We start from the raw sequence: 24,974 nt of genomic DNA, 5'->3' as shown, positions 1-24,974 counted from the left end.
AGACTGGAGTAGGACTTTAAACTCTTGTATTGATGAGTGATCTATCTATTTGTTACCTTCTATCCCTCAGGTATATGCTACGGATGGGGAGACCCTCATTACGTCACATTTGATGGCCAATATTACAGTTTTCAGGAAAACTGCACCTACGTTTTGATGAAAGAAATAGTTCCTCGACAGAACTTCAGTGTCATCATCGACAACTATAACTGCGATCCGTCTGGACATGCGACCTGCCCTCAGTCTCTGATTGTCAATTACAAGTCCTACAAAATCGTTCTTACTCCGAAGAGATTAAACGTGACAACAAATATGGTAATTGTAACTGTGCTATTGTTCACATTTATACACTTTAAAAAAGTGCACTTTGAGATAGAAATGATTTGAGATAGACATTATTTGATACAGACATTTTTTGAAATAGACATTATTTGAGATATACAGTGCCTTGCGAAAGTATTCGGCCCCCTTGAACTTTGCGACCTTTTGCCACATTTCAGGCTTCAAACATAAAGATATAAAACTGTATTTTTTTGTGAAGAATCAACAACAAGTGGGACACAATCATGAAGTGGAACGACATTTATTGGATATTTCAAACTTTTTTAACAAATCAAAAACTGAAAAATTGGGCGTGCAAAATTATTCAGCCCCTTTACTTTCAGTGCAGCAAACTCTCTCCAGAAGTTCAGTGAGGATCTCTGAATGATCCAATGTTGACCTAAATGACTAATGATGATAAATACAATCCACCTGTGTGTAATCAAGTCTCCGTATAAATGCATCTGCACTGTGATAGTCTCAGAGGTCCGTTAAAAGCGCAGAGAGCATCATGAAGAACAAGGAACACACCAGGCAGGTCCGAGATACTGTTGTGAAGAAGTTTAAAGCCGGATTTGGATACAAAAATATTTCCCAAGCTTTAAACATCCCAAGGAGCACTGTGCAAGTGATAATATTGAAATGGAAGGAGTATCAGACCACTGCAAATCTACCAAGACCTGGCCGTCCCTCTAAACTTTCAGCTCATACAAGGAGAAGACTGATCAGAGATGCAGCCAAGAGGCCCATGATCACTCTGGATGAACTGCAGAGATCTACAGCTGAGGTGGGAGACTCTGTCCATAGGACAACAATCATTCGTATATTGCACAAATCTGGCCTTTATGGAAGAGTGGCAAGAAGAAAGCCATTTCTTAAAGATATCCATAAAAAGTGTTGTTTAAAGTTTGCCACAAGCCACCTGGGAGACACACCAAACATGTGGAAGAAGATGAAACCAAAATTGAACTTTTTGGCAACAATGCAAAACGTTATGTTTGGCGTAAAAGCAACACAGCTGAACACACCATCCCCACTGTCAAACATGGTGGTAGCAGCATCATGGTTTGGGCCTGCTTTTCTTCAGCAGGGACAGGGAAGATGGTTAAAATTGATGGGAAGATGGATGGAGCCAAATACAGGACCATTCTGGAAGAAAACCTGATGGAGACTGCAAAAGACCTGAGACTGGGACGGAGATTTGTCTTCCGACAAGACAATGATCCACAACATAAAGCAAAATCTACAATGGAATGGTTCAAAAATAAACATATCCAGGTGTTAGAATGGCCAAGTCAAAGTCCAGACCTGAATCCAATCGAGAATCTGTGGAAAGAACTGAAAACTGCTGTTCACAAATGCTCTCCATCCAACCTCACTGAGCTCGAGCTGTTTTGCAAGGAGGAATGGGAAAAAATGTCAGTCTCTCGATGTGCAAAACTGATAGAGACATACCCCAAGCGACTTACAGCTGTAATCGCAGAAAAAGGTGGCGCTACAAAGTATTAACTTAAGGGGGCTGAATAATTTTGCACGCCCAATTTTTCAGTTTTTGATTTGTTAAAAAAAGTTTGAAATATCCAATAAATGTCGTTCCACTTCATGATTGTGTCCCACTTGTTGTTGATTCTTCACAAAAAAATACAGTTTTATATCTTTATGTTTGAAGCCTGAAATGTGGAAAAAGGTCGCAAAGTTCAAGGGGGCCGAATACTTTCGCAAGGCACTGTACATTATCATACCACTTTAAGACTTAAAATAATCTAGCTTCATATTTTGAAATCTATTATTTACTTATTTACTTTTTGTAACGTGGGGGTATTGATTAATAGGGATATCTGATCTTGCCGACTACAACAAATGTAATTTGCAGTACTACACTACAGTAGTTACAAATAGTTATTTAGCAACATTACATATTGGTTAACCACTTTGATGATGCCATCACATTAACTCAAAACCATCATCAAGGTATCTGAAACATTCCCATGACATTTCAAAGAATTTCATTATATTGACAAATTATTAACAGACTACCAACTCTTCTTGTGACTTAATTTAGTTCTGGAAACTGTTCATATCTTATCTACATTATTGTAATGTTATTCTGTTCTCTATTCTCATTCGTAATGTAATGTTTTTCCTTATCATTCACAAGGTTTACATCAATGGAAATCAGATCTTCCCAACCTTTTCTAATGAAGACCTCATGATCACCAGCACTGGGGTGGAGTTACTGTTGAAGATACCTGCCATTAAAGCAACAGTGATGTTTAAGTCCCTTATGTTCAGTGTAACCCTGCCAAACTCCCTATTCTACAACAACACAGAGGGGCAGTGTGGTAAGTATGTAGGCTTTGCCTGCATCCCAAATGGCACACTGTTCCCAATGTAGTGGACTCCTTTTAACCAGGGGGGATAGGGTCCCAATGTAGTGCACTCCTTTTAACTAGGAGGAATAGGGTCCCATTGTAGTGCACTCCTTTTAACCAGGGGGAATATGGTCCCATTGTATTGCACTCATTTTAACCAGGGGGAATAGGGTCCCATTGTAGTGCACTCCTTTTAACCAGGAGGAATAGGGTCCCATTGTTGTTCACTCCTTTTAACCAGGGGGAATAGGGTCCCATTTGGGATGCACACATTATATAGGCAAAAAAACACTAAGTATGAATCAGATGAACAGCTTGTAGTACTCTGTGAGTAAACGGAACATTTGTTGCAGTGATTTAATGTCATTTTGTTGTGTGTTTTTGCATTTCTATGGCATTAAAGAGTTCACTGTACAGTTACAATGATAGAAAAACCAATTAAAATATACTGTAGGTAGCCTTAAAGTTATGAGCAGCTGTTTCTGACATAAAATAACTTGTGTTTTCTCTCATTCCCATATTTATTGTACCTTTATAAAGGTACCTGTGACAATATCAGGAAAAACGATTGCAGATTACCGAATGGACAGATTGACCCATCATGTCCTGGGATGGCTCATGAATGGAAGATTCCTGATGTTAAAAAACCCTACTGTGAATGGCAACCCACTAACCCACCTACCACACCTACCCCTACGCCTCCAACCTGCCCGTCAGGAAAGACATCAATCTGTGACATCATACTTAGCCCGTAAGACGTGTAACCTTGTAATAACACAAAGAGACAGCCATATTACAAAGACAAGGGAATCTGATTGAGGTTGCTATGACACTGTATACATACAAGTCTGTCAACTCTCCGTTAAAGGCATGGGTTGTTGTTCCAAAACTTAGAACCAAAAGTATCTTACAGACTGTTTATGCCGTATAAAATATGTCATACTCATAGGAACTTCATAGATGCTTCACAAATAATTTAGCGTGTAAGGCATAGAGTAATCAATATTTGTAAGTGATAGGTTTTGACATGTTATAGCCCCTTTTGGGTTAGACCTATATAATAACTTAAATGGGTTCTTTATTTTGGAAGGGTCTTTAAGCAATGCCATGACGTTATCCCACAACAACCCTTCTTCGAGGCCTGTAAGTTTGATGTCTGCCACATGCCAAATATCTCAGTCGGCTGCTCCAGCCTGGAAGCCTACGCCGTGAGGTGTGCAGCAGCTGGAGTCTGTATCGACTGGAGGAAATCAACTAATGGAAAATGTGGTAAGGAAGGACTTTCATATCCAATAAGACCTGTGTCCCCAATGGGATCCTATTCCCTACATAGTGCACTGCTTTTGACCAGGCTCCGGCCATAAGTAGTGATCTAAGTAGGGAATAGGATCCAATTTCAGATGCAGGATAGCTGTTAATACGATTTTAAATAATTCTAATACCTTTACGATTTACATTAATTATTTGTATTTTGACAACCTGCATTTACAAATTGTGTACTTACTGTTTTGTCTTTCATTCCATCTGGACCATATTACAGAACTGACATGCCCTAAGACCAAAGTTTATAAGGCATGTGGCTCTACTATCCAGCCAACATGCAATTCAAGGTATCCATCTCATTCCCATCTCATCTCATTCCCATCTCATCTCATTCCCATCTCATCTCATTCCCATCTCATCTCATTCTCATCTCATCTCAACTCATTCCCATCTCAACTCATTCCCATCTCAACTCATTCCCATCTCAACTCATTCCCATCTCATCTCATTCTCATCTCATTCCCATCTCATTCCCATTTCATTCCCATCTCATCTCATTCCCAGCTCATTCCCAGCTCATTCCCAGCTCATGTCATTCCCATCTCATCTCATTCCCATTTCATTCCCTTCTCATTCCCATCTCATCTCATCTCATTCTCATCTCATCTCATTCCCATTTCATTCCCATCTCGTCTCATTCCCATCGCATCTCATTCCCATCTCATTATTTTACACCACTACCTAATGGACATGCATTCTTAAAGGTTTCCAGTCTATGCCAAAGTTTCTAGTCTGTAATTAATAGATTTTTCTTATCATAGATACAATGAAAAATATGTGCATTCATGTCAGGGAGCACAAATGACCCGTGACATTGTATGTGACTCATTCATGGAGGGCTGTTTCTGCCCTGAGGGTACCATCTTGTTCAACACATTCTCTGACACCTGTGTTCATGACTGTGGTAAGGATGTGTCAGTTTGAGGAATACATTGTTTCATTGTGTCTCAAAGTACCAGCATGTATGACGTAAGATCTTATTTTCCCTTCAAGGATGCACAGGACCTGATGGAAAACCCAAACAGGTAATAATGTGGATGTATACCACAATTAATCTGTCAGAAGAAATGGTTCAACAGCTCACTTCACATTAAGCTCAATTTGAGCTCCTACTTCTAAACATTTACCTTTCCAGAAACAAGACCTCCCTCTGCCCCCAGCTGTGCCCTCGATACCATATGTGAATTGATTGCCCCCCCATCTATCTTCTGAGCTCGTGCTACAAAGGTCACCTAAACTGGGACATGCTTAACACCCCGGCCATCGTACAAACTAAGCTTGATGCCATCAATCTCACACAAATTATCAATGAACCTACCAGGTTCAACCCCAAATCAGTAAACACGGGCACCCTCATAGATGTCATCCTAACTAATTCGCCCTCCAAATACACCTCTGCTGTTTTCAATCAAGATCTCAGCGATCACTGCCTCATTGCCTGCATCCGTAATGGGTCTGCGACCAAACGTCCACCCCTCATCACTGTCAAACGCTCCCTGAAACACTTATGCGAGCAGGCCTTTGTAATCGACCTGGCCGGGGTATCCTGGAATGACATTGACCTCATCCCGTCAGTAGATGATGCCTGGCTATTCTTTAAAAGTGCCTTCCTCACCATCTTAAATAAGCATGTCGCTCTCAAAAAATGTAGAACTAGGAATAGATATAGTCCTTGGTTCACTCCAGACCTGTCTGCCCTTGACCAGCACAAAAACATCCTGTGGTGTTCTGCATGAGCATCAAATAGCCCCCGTGCTATGCAACTTCTCAGTGAAGTTAGGAACAAATATACACAAGCAGTTAGAAAAGCTAAGGCAAGCTTTTTCAAACAGAAATTTGCATCCTGTAGTGCTAACTCAAAAAAGTTCTGGGACACTGTAAAGTCCATGGAGAATAAGAGCACCTCCTCCCAGCTGCCCACTGCTCTGAGGCTAGGAAACATTGAAACACTGTCACCACTGTTAAATCCACTATAATTGAGATCTTCAATAAGAATTTCTCTACGGCTGGCCATGCTTTCCACATGGCTACTCCTACCCCGGTCAACTGCCCGGCACCCTCCACAGCAACCCGTCAAAGCCCCCACCATTTCTCATTCACCCAAATCCAGATAGCTGATGTTCTGAAAGAGCTGCAAAATCTGGACCCCTACAAATCAGCCGGGCTAGACAATCTGGACCCTCTCTTTCTAAAATTATCTGCCGAAATTGTTGCAACCCCTATTACAAGCCTGTTCAATCTCTCTTTCGCATCGTCTGAGATTCCCAAAGATTGGAAAGCTGCCGCGGTCATCCCCGTCTTCAAAGGGGGTGACACTCTAGACCCAAACTGCTACAGATCTATCTATATCCTACCCTGTCTTTCTAAGGTCTTCGAAAGCCAAGTTAACAAACAGATCACCGACCATTTCGAATCCCACCATACCTTCTCCGCCATGCAATCTGGTTTCAGAGCTGGTCATGGGTGCACCTCAGCCACGCTCAAGGTTCTAAACGACATCATAACCGCTATTGATAAGAGACATTACTGTGCAGCCGTATTCATTGACCTGGCCAAGGCTTTCGACTCTGTCAATCACAACATTCTTATTGGCAGACTCGACAGCCTTGGTTTCTCAAATGATTGCCTTGCCTGGTTTACCAACTACTTCTCTGATAGAGTTCAGTGTGTCAAATCGGAGGGCCTTTTGTCCGGACCTCTGACAGTCTCTATGGGTGTGCCACAGGCTTCAATTCTCGGGCCGACTCTCTTTTCTGTATACATCAATGATGTTGCTCTTGCTGCTGGTGATTCTCTGATCCACCTCTACACAGACGACACCATTCTGTATACTTCTGGCCCCTCCTTGGACACTGTGTTAACTAACCTCCAGACGAGCTTCAATGCCATACAACTCTCCTTCCTTGGCCTCCAACTGCTCTTAAGCACAAATGAAACTAAATGCATGCTATTCAATCGATCACTGCCCGCACCTGCTTGCCCGTCCAGATTCACTACTCTGGACGGCTCTGACTTAGAATACGTGGACAACTACAAATACCTGGGTGTCTGGTTAGACTGTAAACTCTCCTTCCAGACTCACATTAAGCATCTCCAATCCAAAATTAAATCTAGAATCAGCTTCCTATATCGCAGCAAAGCATCCTTCACTCATGCTGCCAAACATACCCTCGTAAAACTGACCATCCTACCGATCCTCGACTCCGGTGATGTCTATGATCTATAAAATAGCCTCTAACACTCTACTCAACAAACTGGTTGCAGTCTATCACAGTTCCATCCGTTTTGTCACCAAAATCCCCATACACTACCCACCATTGCGACCTGTACGCTCTCGTTGGTTGGCCCTCGCTTAATACTTGTCTCCAAACCTGTAACGGTTTTCTTCCTGGGAAGGAGAGGCGGACCAAAACGCAGCATGGTTATTTATAAACATCTTTAATGAAAGATGAAAACGTGAACACTATACAAAATAAGAAAACATGGAAAAACCGAAACAATCCTAACTGGTGCAAAACACAGAGACAGGAACAATCACCCACAAGATACCTAAAGAATATGGCTGCCTAAATATGGTTCCCAATCAGAGACAACGATAAACACCTGCCTCTGATTGAGAACCACTCCAGGCAACCATAGACTTACCTAGAACACTCAACTGAACACAACACCATAGACTACAAAACCCCTAGACAAAACAAGACACATAAATCACCTATGTCACACCCTGGCCTAACCAACATAATAAAGAAAACACAGAAATACTAAGGCCAGGGCGTGACAAAACCAACTGGCTACAGGTTATCTACAAGTCTCTGCTAGGTAAAGCCCCGCCTTATCTCAGCTCACTGGTCACCATAGCAGCACCCACCCATAGCACGCACTCCAGCAGGTATATCTCACTGGTCACCCCCAAAGCCAATTCCTTCTTTGGTCGTCTTTCCTTCCAGTTCTCTGCTGCCCATGACTGGAACGAATTGAAAAAATCTCTGAAGCTGGAGACTCACATCGCCCTCACTAGCTTTAAGTACCAGCTGTTAGAGCAGCTTACAGATCACTGCACCTGTACATGCCCATCTGTAAACAGTCCATCTATCTACCTACCTCATCCCCATACTGGTATTTATTTATTTATTTTGCTCCTTTGCACCTCAGTATCTCTACCTGCACATTCATCTTCTGCCGATCTACCATTCCAGTGTTTAATTGCTATATTGTCACACCCTGACCATAGTTTACTTTGTATATTTATATGTTTTGGTTGGTCAGGGTGTGAGCTGAGTGGGTATTCTATGTTTCATGTCTAGTTTGTCTAGTTCTATGTTTGGCCTGATATGGTTCTCAATCAGAGGCAGGTGTTCGTCATTGTCTCTGATTGGGAACCATATTTAGGTAGCCTGTTTGGTGTTGGGTTTTGTGGGTGATTGTCCTTAGTGTCTTGATGTCCTTATTCTGTGTTAGTTTACACTAGTATAGGCTGTTTCGGTTTTCGTTACGTTTATTGTTTTGTAGTGTTTGTATTTAGATTCGTGTTTCGTTTGTTGAATAAACATGGATCGCAATCTACACGCTGCATTTTGGTCCGACTCTCCTTCTCATACAGAAAACCGTTTCATATATTGTAATTACTTCACCACCATGGCCTATTTATTTCCTTAACTTACCTAATTTACACTCACTGTATATAAACGTTTTCTTTTCTTTTGTTCTACTGTGTTATTGACTGTATGTTTTGTTTATTCCATGTGTATCTCTGTGTTGTTGTGTGTGTCGAATTGCTACGCTTTATCTTGGCTAAGTCTCAGTTACAAATGAGAACTTGTTCTCATCTAGCCTACCTGGTTAAATAAAGGTGAAAAAAATCAAATAAATAGCCCACAAAAAGTTTCTGTATAGAACCCCCATTATTTTAATAATAATTCATTGGGGCTTGTAAGTTGCCCTGAAGAGGCTGGAGCCCTAATGTTATTATCAATCAATCAAATGTATTTGATAAAGCCCTTTTTTCATCAGCAGCAGCAACAAAGCCTTTACATATACCCAGCCTAAAACCTCAAAGAGCAAGCAATGCAGAGGCAGAAAGACAGTGGCTAGGAAAAACTCCCTAGAAGGCAGAAACCTAGGAATAAACCAAGAGAGGAACCAGGTTCTGAGGGGTGGCCAGTCCTCGTCTTAACAAATTTGAAGTCTCTGTTAACAGTGTTTGTTTTGTCCCAACACAGTTTGGTGAGACTTGGTACAGTAACTGCCAGAAGTGCACGTGTAATGCTGACACACTGAGTGTCCAGTGTGAACCAGTGAAATGTCCGGCCCAAGAAATTGTTACCTGTAAGAAGTACGGTGAGGTGTTGGTCAACGAGACGGTGGACTGCTGTCAGATAAATACATGTGGTGAGTAGAGACAGGATAGAGAGGCACCTTAACGTGCTACCAGGTAACCTGGGTACAAGTCTGTTTGTGCTAAATGTTTGGCATATGACAAGGAGTGTAATGTTAGCACCAAACAAGTCTTCATTCTAGCTACTTCATAAAGCCTTCATAAGCACTACATAAAGGTGTTACAAAGCATCTATAACGTGCTTTATAAAGGGTTCATAAATGTGCCATAACTCTGTGACATAATCACCGGACTGTGAATAGTGTATCTTGTCCCTGAGCTGGTGGACCAATGGTTTCTTACCTGTCTTTCTGCTGGAGGTTCTGCATGTTGATTCCAACCTTAAAAGTAACAACAAAGAAATATAGCAGGTGTTTTAGGAAATGTTTTTGTCACACCAATTATAGGTTTGTCTAATTTGACATGGTTATAGATTTTTTGTAACACATTTCTGTAGTGTTTATGAAGCCTTTGTACCACGTCACTGGACCCTGTCATTGGACCCTGTCAGTGGACCCTGTCATTGGACCCTGTCAGTGGACCCTGTCATTGGACCATCATGCACCATAATTTAAAAACTGTGTAAAGTGATAAAACAGTGACTTCATATTTCTATTCCAAGAACGTGGAAAGACACAGCGCTCACTCAAACATATCATGTACTTAGACTTTAACTTCAACCTGGAGCTAATTATTAAACCCAGGATGAATGTAAATATTGTCATGCACATGGAGTAGGTGTCATGATGGTAACATGGTGCAGGTTTCATGATGGTAACATGGTGCAGGTGTCATGATGGTAACATGGTGCAGGTGTCATGGTGGTAACATGGTGCAGGTGTCATGGTGGTAACATGGTGCAGGTGTCATGGTGGTAACATGGTGCAGGTGTCATGATGGTAACATGGTGCAGGTGTCATGATGGTAACATGGTGCAGGTGTCATGGTGGTAACATGGTGCAGGTGTCATGGTGGTAACATGGTGCAGGTGTCATGATGGTAACATGGTGCAGGTGTCATGGTGGTAACATGGTGCAGGTGTCATGATGGTAACATGGTGCAGGTGTCATGGTGGTAACATGGTGCAGGTGTCATGGTGGTAACATGGTGCAGGTGTCATGGTGGTAACATGGTGCAGGTGTCATGATGGTAACATGGTGCAGGTGTCATGGTGGTAACATGGTGCAGGTGTCATGATGGTAACATGGTGCAGGTGTCATGATGGTAACATGGTGCAGGTGTCATGATGGTAACATGGTGCAGGTGTCATGATGGTAACATGGTGCAGGTTTCATGATGGTAACATGGTGCAGGTGTCATGATGGTAACATGGTGCAGGTGTCATGATGGTAACATGGTGCAGGTTTCATGATGGTAACATGGTAGAGGTGTCATGATGGTAACATGGTGCAGGTTTCATGATGGTAACATGGTGCAGGTGTCATGATGGTAACATGGTGCAGGTGTCATGATGGGAACATAGTGCAGGTGTCATGATGGTAACATGGTGCAGGTGTCATGATGGTAACATGGTGCAGGAATTGTGACTAACTTAACCGTTCAACAACTGTTATGTCTCAACCATTGTCTGACCCTTTTATTGTGTGTTCTTTCAGTGGCCAAACCTGTTTGTGTCCACAACAATACTGAATACACGGTGAGAAGTGACACTTTTTTGAGACCACTCTGCACAAATATATTTTTTGCAGGCAGAAGAGAGCAGTATTACAATAAATCATTTGTAAATTTTTGCATAAAATAAACCTAAATATTGATTCCCTAATGAGAACATATAAATGCTTAGAAACGTTCATAAATTATCATAAATGTTAAAGGTGTAAATGCTTAAGAATTGTAATGCTTGTTTACATTTTTGAATAATGATGTACATTTTTCTGAAAAGTTTATAAATGATTTATCAACTCTTATTTATTGAAGTTTTTATAACGTACAGTATCAAATTACCAACATTTATTTTTTTGCTACTTGACAGCTTGGGGAGTTTTGGTCGCCCCCTAGTGACCGCTGTGTGAAGTATGAATGCACAAAGACAAACAACCAGTTCATCGTTGTGGAATCCAAATTGAAATGCCCAGTGTTCCGTCCAGAGGACTGTGTCCCTGTAAGTAGATGAGGAAACTGGTTGAATGTGTTTGTTTGAAGTAAAGTAACTATTCCTAAATATACTGCTTGCTTCATTTGATAGTAACTTGGAGGTTATATTGAATTTACACCCCAGTAACATATTCATAGATGATCATAGTTTTCCAATATCACATCTACACTGTGTTCTCTAGCTCAATAGACTGTAACTAGTCATATCCAAATTGAGCTGTTCACTATTCTTTTTGACAGGGAACTGAGAAAACTGATGCAAATGGATGTTGCACAACCTGTAAGTTAAAAATATATAATGATTCATTTCTAAATGTTAATGATTTGTGCAAAGTTGTATTTATTGTTTTAAACATCAGATCTACTAGTCAAACATGACCTCTTATGAACCTGACCTCTTATGAACCTGACCTCTTATGAACCTGACCTCTTATGAACCTGACCTCTTATGAACCTGACCTCTTATGAACCTGACCTCTTATGAACATAACCTCTTATGAACCTGACCTCTTATGAACATAACCTCTTATGAACCTGACCTCTTATGAACATGACCTCTTATGAACCTGACCTCTTATGAACATGACCTCTTATGAACCTGACCTCTTATGAACATGACCTCTTATGAACCTGACCTCTTATGAACATAACCTCTTATCAAATCAAATCAAATGAATTTACACAGCCCTTCTTACATCAGCTGATATCTCAAAGTGCTGTACAGAAACCCAGCCTAAAACCAAAAACAGCAAGCAAAAATTGCCTAGAAAGGCAAAAACCTAGGAAGAAACCTAGAGAGGAACCAGGCTATGAGGGTTGGCCAGTCCTCTTCTGGCTGTGCCAGGTGGAGATTATAACAGAACATGGCCAAGATGTTCAAATGTTCATAAATGACCAGCATGGTCAAATAATAATAATCACAGTAGTTGTCGAGGGTGCAACAAGTCAGCACCTCAGGAGTAAATGTCAGTTGGCTTTTCATAGCCAATCATGAAGAGTATCTTTACCACTCCTGCTGTCTCTAGAGAGTTGAAAACAGCAGGTCTGGGACAGGTAGCACGTCCGGTGAACAGGTCAGCGTTCCATAGCCGCAGGCAGAACAGTTGAAACTGGAGCAGCAGCACGGCCAGGTGGACTGGGGACAGCAAGGAGTCATCATGTCAGGTAGTCCTGAGGCATGGTCCTAGGGCTCAGGTCCTCCGAGAGAGAGAAAGAAAGAGAGAAAGAGATGGAGAATTAGAGAGACCATACTTAAATTCACACAGGACACCGAATAGGACAGGAGAAGTACTCCAGATATAACAAACTGACCCTAGCCCCCCGACACATAAACTACTGCAGCATAAATACTGGAGGCTGAGACAGGAGGGGTCAGGAGACACTGTGGCCCCATCCGATGATACCCTCGGACAGGGCCAAAAAGGCAGGATATAACCGCCCCCACTTTGCCAAAGCACAGCCCCCACACCACTAGAGGGATATCGTCAACCACCAACTTACCATCCTGAGACAAGGCCGTGTTTTGCCCACAAATATCTCCGCCACGGCACAACCCAAGAGGGGGGGGGCGCAAACCCAGACAGGAAGATCACGTCAGTGACTCAACCCACTCAAGTGACGCACCCCTCCTAGGGACGGCATGGAAGAGCACCAGTAAGCCAGTGACTCAGCCCCTGTAATAGGGTTAGAGGTAGAGAATCCCATTTGAGAGAGGGAAACCGGCCAGGCAGAGACAGCAAGGGCGTTTCGTTGCTCCAGAGCCTTTCCATTCACCTTCACACTCCTGGGCCAGACTACACTCAATCACATGACCTACTGAAGAGATGAGTCTTCAGTAAAGACCGAGTCTGCGTCTCTCACATGGGTAGGCAGACCATTCCATAAAAATGGAGCTCTATAGGAGAAAGCCCTGCCACCAGCTGTTTGCTTAGAAATTCTAGGGCCAATTAGGAAGCCTGCATCTTGTGACCGTAGCGTACGTATAGGTATGTACGGCACTACCAAACCGGAAAGATAGGTAGGAGCAAGCCCATGTAATGCTTTGTAGGTTAGCAGTAAAACCTTGAAATCAGTCGTTGCCTTAACAAAGTAGAGCATTGCAGTAGTCTAACCTAGAAGAGCATGGATACCAAAAGCATGGATACCTTTTTCTGCATAATTTTTGGACAGAAAGTTTTTGATTTTTACATTGTTACGTAGATGGAGAAAAGCTGTCTTTGAAACAGTCTTGATATGTTCCTCAAAAGAGAGATCAGGGTCCAGAGTAAAGCCGAGGTCCTTCACAGTTTTATTTGAGATGACTGTACAACCGTCAATCTCTTTTTTTCTTGGGACCTAGAATAAGCATCTCTGTTCTGTCCGAGTTTAAAAGTTTGCAGCCGCCCACTTCCTTATGTCTGAAACACAGGCTTCTAGTGAGGGCATTGTTAGGTCTTCACCATGTTTCATTGAAATGTACAGCTGTGTGTCATCCGCATAGCAGTGAAAGTTAACATTATGTTTTTCAATGACATCCCCAAGAGGTAAAATATATAGTGAAAACAATAGTGGTCCTAAAACGGAACCTTGAGGACCACCGAAATGTTCAGTTGATTTGTCAGAGGACAAACCATTCACAGAGAAAAACTGATATATTTCCGACAGATAAGATCTAAACCAGGCCAGAACTTGTCCGTGTAGACCAATTTGGGTTTCCAATCTCTCCAAAAGAATGTGGGGATCAATGGTATCAAAAGCAGCACTAAGGTCTATGAGCACGAGGACAGATGCAGATGGTCTGAAGCCATTAAAAAGTAATTTACCACCTTCACAAGTGCAGTCTCGGTGCTATGATGGGGTCTAAAACCAGACTGAAGCATTTCATATACATTGTTTGTCTTCCGGAAGGAAGTGAGTTCCTGACCAACAGCCTTTTCTAAAATGTTTGAGAAGAATGGAAGATTCGATATAGGCCGATAGTGTTTTGTATTTTCTGGGTCAAGGTTTGGCTTTTTCAAGAGAGGCTTTATTACTGCCACTTTTTTTGGATAGAGAGCCGTTTATTATGTTCAACATAGTAGGGCCAAGCACAGGGAGCAGCTCTTTCAGTAGTTTAATTGGAATAGGGTCCAGTATGTAGCTTGAGGGTTTAGAGGCCATGATTATTTTCATCGTGTCAAGAGATATATTACTAAAAAACTTGAGTGTCTCTCTTGATCCTAGGTCCTGGCCGTGTTGTGCAGACTCAGGACAACTGAGCTTTGGAGGAATATGCAGATTTAAAGAGGAGTCCGTCATTTCCTTTCTAATGATCATGATCTTTTCCTCAAAGAAAGTCATGAATTTATTACTGCTGAAGTGATAGCCATCCTCTCTTGGGGAATGCTGTTTTTTAGTTAGCTTTGTGACAGTATCAAAAATACATTTTGGATTGTTCTTATTTCCCTCAATTAAGTTGGAAAAATAGGATGATCGAGCAGCAGTGAGGGCTCTTCAATACTGCACGGTACTGTCTTTCCAAGCTAGTCGGAAGACATCCAGTTTGGTGTTGCGCCATTTCCGTTCCAATTTTCTGGAAGCTTGCTCGGGTATTTTGTATATAGCAGGGAGCTAGTTTCTTATGACAAATGTTTTTAGTTTTTGGGGGTGCAACTGCATCTAGGGTATTGCGCAAGGTTAAATTGAGTTCCTCAGTTAGGTGGTTAACTGATTTTTGTCCTCTGGCGTCCTTGGGTAGGCAGAGGGAGTCTGGAAGGGCATCAAGGAATCTTTGGGTTGTCTGAGAATTTATAGCATGACTTTTGATGTTCCTTGGTTGGGGTCTGAGCAGATTATTTGTTGTGATTGCAAACTTAATAAAATGGTGGTCCGATAGTCCAGGATTATGAGGAAAAACATTAAGATCCACAACATTTATTCCATGGGACAAAACTAGGTCCAGAGTATGACTGTGACAGTGAGTAGGTCCAGAGACATGTTGGACAAAACCCACAGAGTCGATGATGGCTCCGAAAGCCTTTTGGGAGTGGGTCTGTGGACTTTTCCATCTGAATATTAAAATCACCAAACATTTGAATATTATCTGCTATGACTACAAGGTTCGATAGGAATTCAGGGAACTTAGTGAGGAACGCTGTATATGGCCAAGGAGGGCTGTAAACAGTAGCTATAAAAGTGATTGAGTAGGCTGCATAGATTTCATGACTAGAAGCTAAAAAGACGAAAACATAATTTAAATTTTTTGTAAATCGAAATTTGCTATCGTAAATGTTAGCAACACCTTAGTCTTTGCGTGGGATATGGTCATTAGTGTAACCAGAAGGAAAGGCCTCATTTAACACAGTAAATTCATCAGGCTTAAGCCATGTTTCAGTCAGGCCAATCACATCAAGGTTATGATCAGTGATAAGTTCATTGACTGTAACTGCCTTTGAAGTGAAGGATCTAACATTAAGTAGCCCTATTTTGAGATGTGCGCTATCACAATCTCTTTTAATAATAATTGCAGGAATTATTTATCCGTTATTGTACCAGGTAAGTTGACTGAGAACACGTTCTCATTTGCAGCAACAACCTGGGGAATAGTTACAGGGGAGAGGAGGGGGATGAATGAGCCAATTGTAAACTGGGGATTATTAGGTGACCATGATGATTTGAGGGCCAGATTGGGAATTTAGCCAGGACACCAGGGTTAACACCCCTACTCTTACAATAAGTGCCATGGGATCTTTAATGACCTCAGAGAGTCAGGATCACAGTTAAACATCCCATCCAAAAGACAGCACCCTACAGAGGACTGTGTCCCCAATCACTATATTAGTTTTAAACCAGAGGAAAGAGTGCTTCCTACTGGCCCTCCAACACCACTTCCAGCAACATCTGGTCTCCCATCCAGGACCAACCCTGCTTAGCTTCAGAAGCAAGCCAGGAGTGGTATGCGGAGTGGTATGCTGCTGTCTTGAATGGAAGAGGTCTTTATTCTAATGAGATTGCTAAGGCGAATACCGCCATGTTTAGTTTTGCTCAACCTAGATTGAGGCACAGACACGGTCTCAATGGGGATAGCTGAGCTGACTACACTGACTGTGCTAGTGGCAGACTCCACTATGCTGGCAGGCTGGTTAACAGCCTGCTGCCTGGCCTACACCCTATTCCATTGTGGAGCTAGAGGAGTTAGAGCCCTGTCTATGTTGGAAGATAAGATGAGAGCACCCCTCCAGCTAGGATGGAGTCTGTCACTCCTCAGCAGGCCAGGCCTGGTCCTGTTTGTGAGTGAGTCCCAGAAAGAGGGCCAATTATCTACAAATTCTATCTTTTGGGAGGGGCAGAAAACAGTTTTCAACCAGCGATTGAGTTGTGAGACTGCTGTAGAGCTCATCACTCCCCCTAACTGGGAGAGGGCCAGAGACAATTACTCGATGCCGACACATCTTTCTAGCTGATTTACACGCTGAAGCTATGTTGCGCTTGGTGACCTCTGACTGTTTCATCCTAACATCGTTGGTGCCGAGGTGGATAACAATATCTCTATATTCTCTACACTCGCCAGTTTTAGCTTTAGCCAGCACCATCTTCAGATTAGCCTTCACGTCGGTAGCCCTGCCCCCTGGTAAACAGTGTATGATTGCTGGATGATTCGTTTTAAGTCTAATAAATCAAATCAAATCAAATCAAATCAAATTTTATTTGTCACATACACATGGTTAGCAGATGTTAATGCGAGTGTAGCGAAATGCTTGTGCTTCTAGTTCCGACAATGCAGTAATAACAAGTAATCTAACTAACAATTCCAAAACTACTGTCTTGTACACAGTGTAAGGGGATAAAGAATATGTACATAAGGATATATGAATGAGTGATGGTACAGAGCAGCATAGGCAAGATACAGTAGATGGTATCGGGTACAGTATGTACAAATGAGATGAGTATGTAAACAAAGTGGCATAGTATAGTATAAAGTGGCTAGTGATACATGTATTACATAAGGATACCGTCGATGATATAGAGTACAGTATATACGTATGCGTATGAGATGAATAATGTAGGGTAAGTAACATTTATATAAGGTAGCATTGTTTAAAGTGGCTAGTGATATATTTACATCATTTCCCATCAATTCCCATTATTAAAGTGGCTGGAGTTGAGTCAGTGTCAGTGTGTTGGCAGCAGCCACTCAGTGTTAGTGGTGGCTGTTTAACAGTCTGATGGCCTTGAGATAGAAGCTGTTTTTCAGTCTCTCGGTCCCAGCTTTGATGCACCTGTACTGACCTCGCCTTCTGGATGATAGCGGGGTGAACAGGCAGTGGCTCGGGTGGTTGATGTCCTTGATGATCTTTATGGCCTTCCTGTGACATCGGGTGGTGTAGGTGTCCTGGAGGGCAGGTAGTTTGCCCCCGGTGATGCGTTGTGCAGACCTCACTACCCTCTGGAGAGCCTTACGGTTGAGGGCGGTGCAGTTGCCATACCAGGCGGTGATACAGCCCGCCAGGATGCTCTCGATTGTGCATCTGTAGAAGTTTGTGAGTGCTTTTGGTGACAAGCCGAATTTCTTCAGCCTCCTGAGGTTGAAGAGGCGCTGCTGCGCCTTCTTCACGATGCTGTCTGTGTGAGTGGACCAATTCAGTTTGTCTGTGATGTGTATGCCGAGGAACTTAAAACTTGCTACCCTCTCCACTACTGTTCCATCGATGTGGATAGGGGGGTGTTCCCTCTGCTGTTTCCTGAAGTCCACAATCATCTCCTTAGTTTTGTTGACGTTGAGTGTGAGGTTGTTTTCCTGACACCACACTCCGAGGGCCCTCACCTCCTCCCTGTAGGCCGTCTCATCGTTGTTGGTAATCAAGCCTACCACTGTTGTGTCGTCCGCAAACTTGATGATTGAGTTGGAGGCGTGCGTGGCCACGCAGTCGTGGGTGAACAGGGAGTACAGGAGAGGGCTCAGAACGCAACCTTGTGGGGCCCCAGTGTTGAGGATCAGCGGGGAGGAGATGTTGTTGCCTACCCTCACCACCTGGGGGCGGCCCGTCAGGAAGTCCAGTACCCAGTTGCACAGGGCGGGGTCGAGACCCAGGGTCTCGAGCTTGATGACGAGCTTGGAGGGTACTATGGTGTTGAATGCCGAGCTGTAGTCGATGAACAGCATTCTCACATAGGTATTCCTCTTGTCCAGATGGGTTAGGGCAGTGTGCAGTGTGGTTGAGATTGCATCGTCTGTGGACCTATTTGGGCGGTAAGCAAATTGGAGTGGGTCTAGGGTGTCAGGTAGGGTGGAGGTGATATGGTCCTTGACTAGTCTCTCAAAGCACTTCATGATGACGGATGTGAGTGCTACGGGGCGGTAGTCATTTAGCTCAGTTACCTTAGCTTTCTTGGGAACAGGAACAATGGTGGCCCTCTTGAAGCATGTGGGAACAGCAGACTGGTATAGGGATTGATTGAATATGTCCGTAAACACACCGGCCAGCTGGTCTGCGCATGCTCTGAGGGCGCGGCTGGGGATGCCATCTGGGCCTGCAGCCTTGCGAGGGTTAACACGTTTAAATGTCTTACTCACCTCGGCTGCAGTGAAGAAGAGACCGCATGTTTTCGTTGCAGGCCGTGTCAGTGGCACTGTATTGTCCTCAAAGCGGGCAAAAAAGTTATTTAGTCTGCCTGGGAGCAAGACATCCTGGTCCGTGACTGGGCTGGGTTTCTTCCTGTAGTCCGTGATTGACTGTAGACCCTGCCACATGCCTCTTGTGTCTGAGCCGTTGAATTGAGATTCTACTTTGTCTCTGTACTGGCGCTTAGCTTGTTTGATAGCCTTGCGGAGGGAATAGCTGCACTGTTTGTATTCGGTCATGTTACCAGACACCTTGCCCTGATTAAAAGCAGTGGTTCGCGCTTTCAGTTTCACACGAATGCTGCCATCAATCCACGGTTTCTGGTTAGGGAATGTTTTAATCGTTGCTATGGGAACGACATCTTCAATGCACGTTCTAATGAACTCGCACACCGAATCAGCGTATTCGTCAATGTTGTTATCTGACGCAATACGAAACATCTCCCAGTCCACGTGATGGAAGCAGTCTTGGAGTGTGGAGTCAGCTTGGTCGGACCAGCGTTGGACAGACCTCAGCGTGGGAGCCTCTTGTTTTAGTTTCTGTCTGTAGGCAGGGATCAACAAAATGGAGTCGTGGTCAGCTTTTCCGAAAGGGGGGCGGGGCAGGGCCTTATATGCGTCGCGGAAGTTAGAGTAACAATGGTCCAAGGTCTTTCCTCCCCTGGTTGCGCAATCGATATGCTGATAAAATTTGGGGAGTCTTGTTTTCAGATTAGCCTTGTTAAAATCCCCAGCTACAATGAATGCAGCCTCCGGATAAATTGTTTCCAGTTTGCAGAGAGTTAAATAAAGTTCGTTCAGAGCCATCGATGTGTCTGCTTGGGGGGGGATATATACGGCTGTGATTATAATCGAAGAGAATTCTCTTGGTAGATAATGCGGTCTACATTTGATTGTGAGGAATTCTAAATCAGGTGAACAGAAGGATTTGAGTTCCTGTATGTTTCTTTCATCGCACCATGTCACGTTAGTCATAAGGCATACGCCCCCGCCCCTCTTTTTACCAGAAAGATGTTTTTTCCTGTCTGCGCGATGCGTGGAGAAACCTGTTGGCTGCACCGCTTCGGATTGCGTCTCTCCAGTAAGCCACGTTTCCGTGAAGCAAAGAACGTTACAGTCTCTGATGTCCCTCTGGAATGCTACCCTTGCTCGGATTTCATCAACCTTGTTGTCAAGAGACTGGACATTGGCAAGAAGAATGCTAGGGAGTGGTGCGCGCTGTGCCCGTCTCCGGAGTCTGACCAGAAGACCGCCTCGTTTCCCTCTCTTTCGGAGTCGTTTTTTTGGGTCGCTGCATAGGATCCACTCCGTTGTCCTGTTTGTAAGGCAGAACACAGGATCCGCGTCGCGAAAAACATATTCTTGGTCGTACTGATGGTGAGTTGATGCTGATCTTATATTCAGTAGTTCTTCTCGACTGTATGTAATGAAACCTAAGATGACCTGGGGTACTAATGTAAGAAATAACACGTAAAAAAACAAAAAACTGCATAGTTTCCTAGGAACGCGAAGCGAGGCGGCCATCTCTGTCGGCGCCGGAAGTGAAGTTCCGGCGCAGTTTAATACTGCGGGTAATGGAGTCTGCAATGACTAGTGTTTTCAATTTGTCAGAGATATTGGTGTGAGGCTTCGGTGTCTCAGACCCCGTAACGGGAGGAGTAGAGACCAGAGATGCTCGGCCTCAGACTCCGACCCCTTGCTTAAAAACTTATTGGATATAGGGGGCGCTCTTTTAATTTATGGATAAAAAAACGTTCCCGTTTTAAACAAGATATTTTGTCACGAAAAGATGCTCGACTATGCATATAATTGACAGCTTTGGAAAGAAAATACTCTGACGTTTCCAAAACTGCAAAGATATTGTCTGTGAGTGCCACAGAACTAATACTACAGGCAAAACCAAGATGAAATTTCATACAGGAAGTGTCCCAGATTTTGAATGCGCTGTGTTCCAATGTCTCCTTATATGGCTGTGTATGGGTCACGAATGAGCTTAGACTTTCTGTCGTTTCCCCAAGGTGTCGACAGCATTGTGACGTATTTGTAGGCAAATCATTGGAAGATTGACCTTAAGAGACTACATCTACCAGGTGGCCGCTTGGTGTCCTCCGTTGCAATTATTGCGTAATCTCCAGCTGCGTGTATTTTTAGTTTGCTTCGAGGACACAGCTGCCACGAATGATTGATCATCGAATAGATATGTGAAAAACACCTTGAGGATTGATTCTAAACAACGTTTGCCATGTTTCTGTCGATATTATGGAGTTCATTTGGTAAAAAGTTTGGCGTTGTAGAGACTGCATTTTCTGATTTTTTTCTTAGCCAAACATGATGAACAAAACGGAGCGATTTCTCCTACACAAGTAATCTTTTTGGAAAAACTGAACATTTGCTATCTAACTGAGAGTCTCCTCATTGAAAACATCCGAATTTCTTCAAAGGTAAATTATTTTATTTGAATGCTTTTCTTGTTTTTGTGAAAATGTTGCCTGCTGAATGCTAGGCTTAATGCTATGCTAGCTATCAATACTCTTACACAAATGCTTGTGTAGCTATGGTTGAAAAGCATATTTTGAAAATCTGAGATGACAGTGTTGTTAACAAAAGGCTAAGCTTGTGAGCCAATATATTTATTTCATTTCATTTGCGATTTTCATGAATAGTTAACGTTGCGTTATGGTAATGAGCTTGAGGCTATAATTACGCTATAATTACTAACGGTACTATCTGTAATTCTATCTGTACTTACTGGTGTCACAAACTTGCAGCACATCCTCACCAGGCGATCGTTCTCCTGTATATTATGAGCACAGCGACTGCAATTAGAAGGCATCGTGTTAATGTTACTACTTATCTTCGGCTATTGGAAGTCCTGACGAACCATGTCCAGATAAAGCTTCCGGAGTGAAAAAGTTGAATGAAAAAAGAAAACAAGTCAAGGGGGTAACGACCAAGGTCATTCCATATCTTAACCTCTTATGAACATAACTTCTTATGAACCTGACCTCTTATGAACTTGACCTCTTATGAACCTGACCACTTATGAACATAACCTCTTATGAACCTGACCTCTTATGTACATGACCTCTTATGAACCTGACCTCTTATGAACATAACCTCTTATGACTCAATAAATCAATGTTGAGTTATAGTAAGGGGGAAACTCACCACTTTTAAATGTCCTCCTTAACTCTGTCTACCTCCACAGGCACTTTAATCAGTCACTGTGATGTGAAGAACACCACCACCTACCTAGAGGTGAATAACTGCAGGTCCTCTGTGCCGGTGGAAATCTCAGCCTGCGGGGGATCCTGTGGAACGTCTTCTATGTGAATACAAATTCTAAATAAGAACACACACACACACGCCGAAAAAGCACACAGAAACAAACGCAACATGCATTTGGGTCTTGCAGAAATTTGTAAGTGGGGAATTGGATTGAAGGGTAAGATTTCAATGCGAGGTGACCTATGGCAGAATAAATGTGGTACTGTTTCTAACAGTGTTGTTTGTGTGTCCTGTTTGCTAGATACTCTGCAGAGAAAAACACCCTGATGCACTCCTGCTCCTGCTGTCAAGAGATGTCTACCAGTGAGAGGAAGGTGGAGATGGTCTGCCCTGATGGGAAGAAGATCATGCAGTCCTACATTTACATTGATAAGTGTGGCTGCCATGACTCTGAGTGTGACAAGAAGAACCACTTAGATTAGGCCTTGACGAATTAAGTCTTTTAAAATGTTCTTATTTACCTGCATGGAATATTCAATAGTTGTATCTAAAGGGAACCAATAGGGTCTGTCTCATTATCATATAGGCTACTTTCATGAACTGTATGTTCTTTCTCTCTACACTATCATAGACATTATGCAAACATATTAAACTGATGAAGAAGCATGAAGTCATTATCTTTCTTGTTTTATTTCATATTGTCAAGTACGTCAATGTGTGACTAGTGTCGGGGAGAATCGTTACAAACTATAACACTTACAAGAACTTGTGAATTCAATATAGGCTTTTAATACAAACATATCAGAAGCCTAGATGGTCCGCGGAACACACACTTTCCCAGAGCACTGGCTCTGTATTTATACACACAGCCTATGAGTCCATTTCATATTTTAATGAAGTTACTTCCCTCAGGACATCTGCCACCGTTATCTTTCAGTTCAGGCGTCCTGCTTGTTCATGCCTAAAAACGCCTATATCCGCTCTTGATTAGATTATGATTAGATTATAATGGTGGCAAGACTCTTTCGTGTCCTATGAATGATATAAGTACTATGTCTATAGTCCATCTGTTGGTCATTTGGCTGACACCCTCCTTTGTGAGTCCCTCTGACCTTGGTATGTCCAGCTGTCCTATGCACTCATGGCCTTGCTTTGGTTTCCTGTCCTATACAATAGACAATGCATTTTACCCTAAACATTTATGCATTTTATGGCTTTGGCCATTACGTCTGTTATTTCTTGGTTTCCTGTTTTTACCAGAATGGCAAATGCACTCTAAGTGTGTCCTCTTCCGCCTGTGGTCTAATGTACCCCTTTGCTCTACAGTATTATGTTTGTCCCTATATGTACCGCTTGCTCCCACAAATCCCTCCTCTGTGCTAATTAGCCCCAAAAACTACACTAAAAGGACATATAGGGTGGAGGCCAATACCAACAGTTGACAAAAACAAAAATAAAGCTTACAAATCACCTGGACCAAACATCTCCAATACATAAACACAGATAGGAATTTGAAACATAAAACACTTACACAACCCAACTAGACCAAACATCTCCAAACAATAACATAGAAGTAAAATATCTAGTCTGTAAAAAATAAAACACTTATAATCAATCATTGTATTGTGAAGAAGCAATGAGCATGTAGTATGCCCACGCATCCAGAAACTACTATTCCTTAATCCTGATTCTTTAACATTTCAATAATAATATAACAATATAATAATATAATGTTACCCGAGTTATATTACCACATTTTCCTTTGTGTTTCACAATCAAACTTTATCAAATTCACTAACTCCTGCAGTTTCTAACTCCCAAATAGTATATTCAATTAACTATAGTGTTTCCCACATCCATCCCATTATCTCCATAGCTGTAGAAACATTATTTAAATTTTTTTTTACATTTTCTTTTTACAATAGTAAACCTACCATCATGAGGATCATTCAATTCAGTTCTTATGTTGCACATTCATGTTCTCCCAACATATTTTTTATTTAATTCACGTCTGCCTTTAGTGTTACCTAGTGCCAAACTGCATTCTATGTTACACAAAGGAATATAGTATTTTCTCTGAATACATTGAACATTTTACATTTAACACATTCTTCAAATGATGCAAGTTCAGGTACTGTCAAAAGATCAGACAAAGGTGATTTGCTACACAAAATACAATTGTCCCTCCCATGTTTATTTGCTGTATACTTAGCCCATTCGTACAACTCGTTCTTCACTACTTATTTTCGTGTGGTGTCCTTGAGTGGTTCTGATTCTGAGATATCTGTCACTTTTACAATGTTTTTGTCTTGAGGTATATCATTTAGAGTTTGTCAAAAAGTTCCAAAAGTCAGTAAAGAACCCTTCACAGCAGCTGCCACCATTGTTGTTGTTGTCGTTGTTCTAGTTGGCACAGGTTCTTCCTGTTCAGGTGCAGGATCATTCTTAATGACCGTGGTGCTACTCCCTTCGGTCACTGTTGCTCTTGTTATTTCAACTATATGTTCCTCACCATCCACTGGTTCAATCTTCCCCCAACCCCAGACTTTCTGAATATTCAGGAGAGAATACTGGTTGTTTGCAGGTTCTCTCTCCAGTGTTGTCTCTCCTTTGTCTTCTTCTGGGTGCATTAGGCGATGCACCTGTCGTATTTTGGCTC

At 42.5% G+C, this 24,974-nt stretch overlaps 1 protein-coding gene across 1 annotated transcript in view; it reads left to right on the top strand.

Moving 5' to 3' along the window:
- LOC139376614 (mucin-2-like) overlaps positions 1-22,981 on the top strand; it is an 84,226-nt gene extending 61,245 nt beyond the window's left edge. Inside the window, exons 34-46 of the mRNA XM_071119397.1 lie at positions 71-315; positions 2,480-2,663; positions 3,234-3,444; positions 3,784-3,962; positions 4,234-4,303; positions 4,778-4,920; positions 5,010-5,041; positions 9,239-9,407; positions 11,010-11,050; positions 11,387-11,515; positions 11,749-11,788; positions 22,296-22,416; positions 22,617-22,981. Of these exons, the coding sequence (XP_070975498.1) occupies positions 71-315; positions 2,480-2,663; positions 3,234-3,444; positions 3,784-3,962; positions 4,234-4,303; positions 4,778-4,920; positions 5,010-5,041; positions 9,239-9,407; positions 11,010-11,050; positions 11,387-11,515; positions 11,749-11,788; positions 22,296-22,416; positions 22,617-22,797 (1,745 nt within the window). The 3' untranslated portion in view covers positions 22,798-22,981. The remainder of the gene's footprint in view (positions 1-70; positions 316-2,479; positions 2,664-3,233; positions 3,445-3,783; positions 3,963-4,233; positions 4,304-4,777; positions 4,921-5,009; positions 5,042-9,238; positions 9,408-11,009; positions 11,051-11,386; positions 11,516-11,748; positions 11,789-22,295; positions 22,417-22,616) is intronic.
- Positions 22,982-24,974: the final 1,993 nt, after the last annotated feature.

This window comes from Oncorhynchus clarkii, chromosome 2, assembly GCF_045791955.1.
Source record: "Oncorhynchus clarkii lewisi isolate Uvic-CL-2024 chromosome 2, UVic_Ocla_1.0, whole genome shotgun sequence".
In the NCBI taxonomy this organism is placed as follows: domain Eukaryota; kingdom Metazoa; phylum Chordata; class Actinopteri; order Salmoniformes; family Salmonidae; genus Oncorhynchus; species Oncorhynchus clarkii.
The sequence above is the reverse complement of the archived record's forward strand: the minus strand, read 5'-3'. Positions and strand labels throughout refer to the sequence as shown.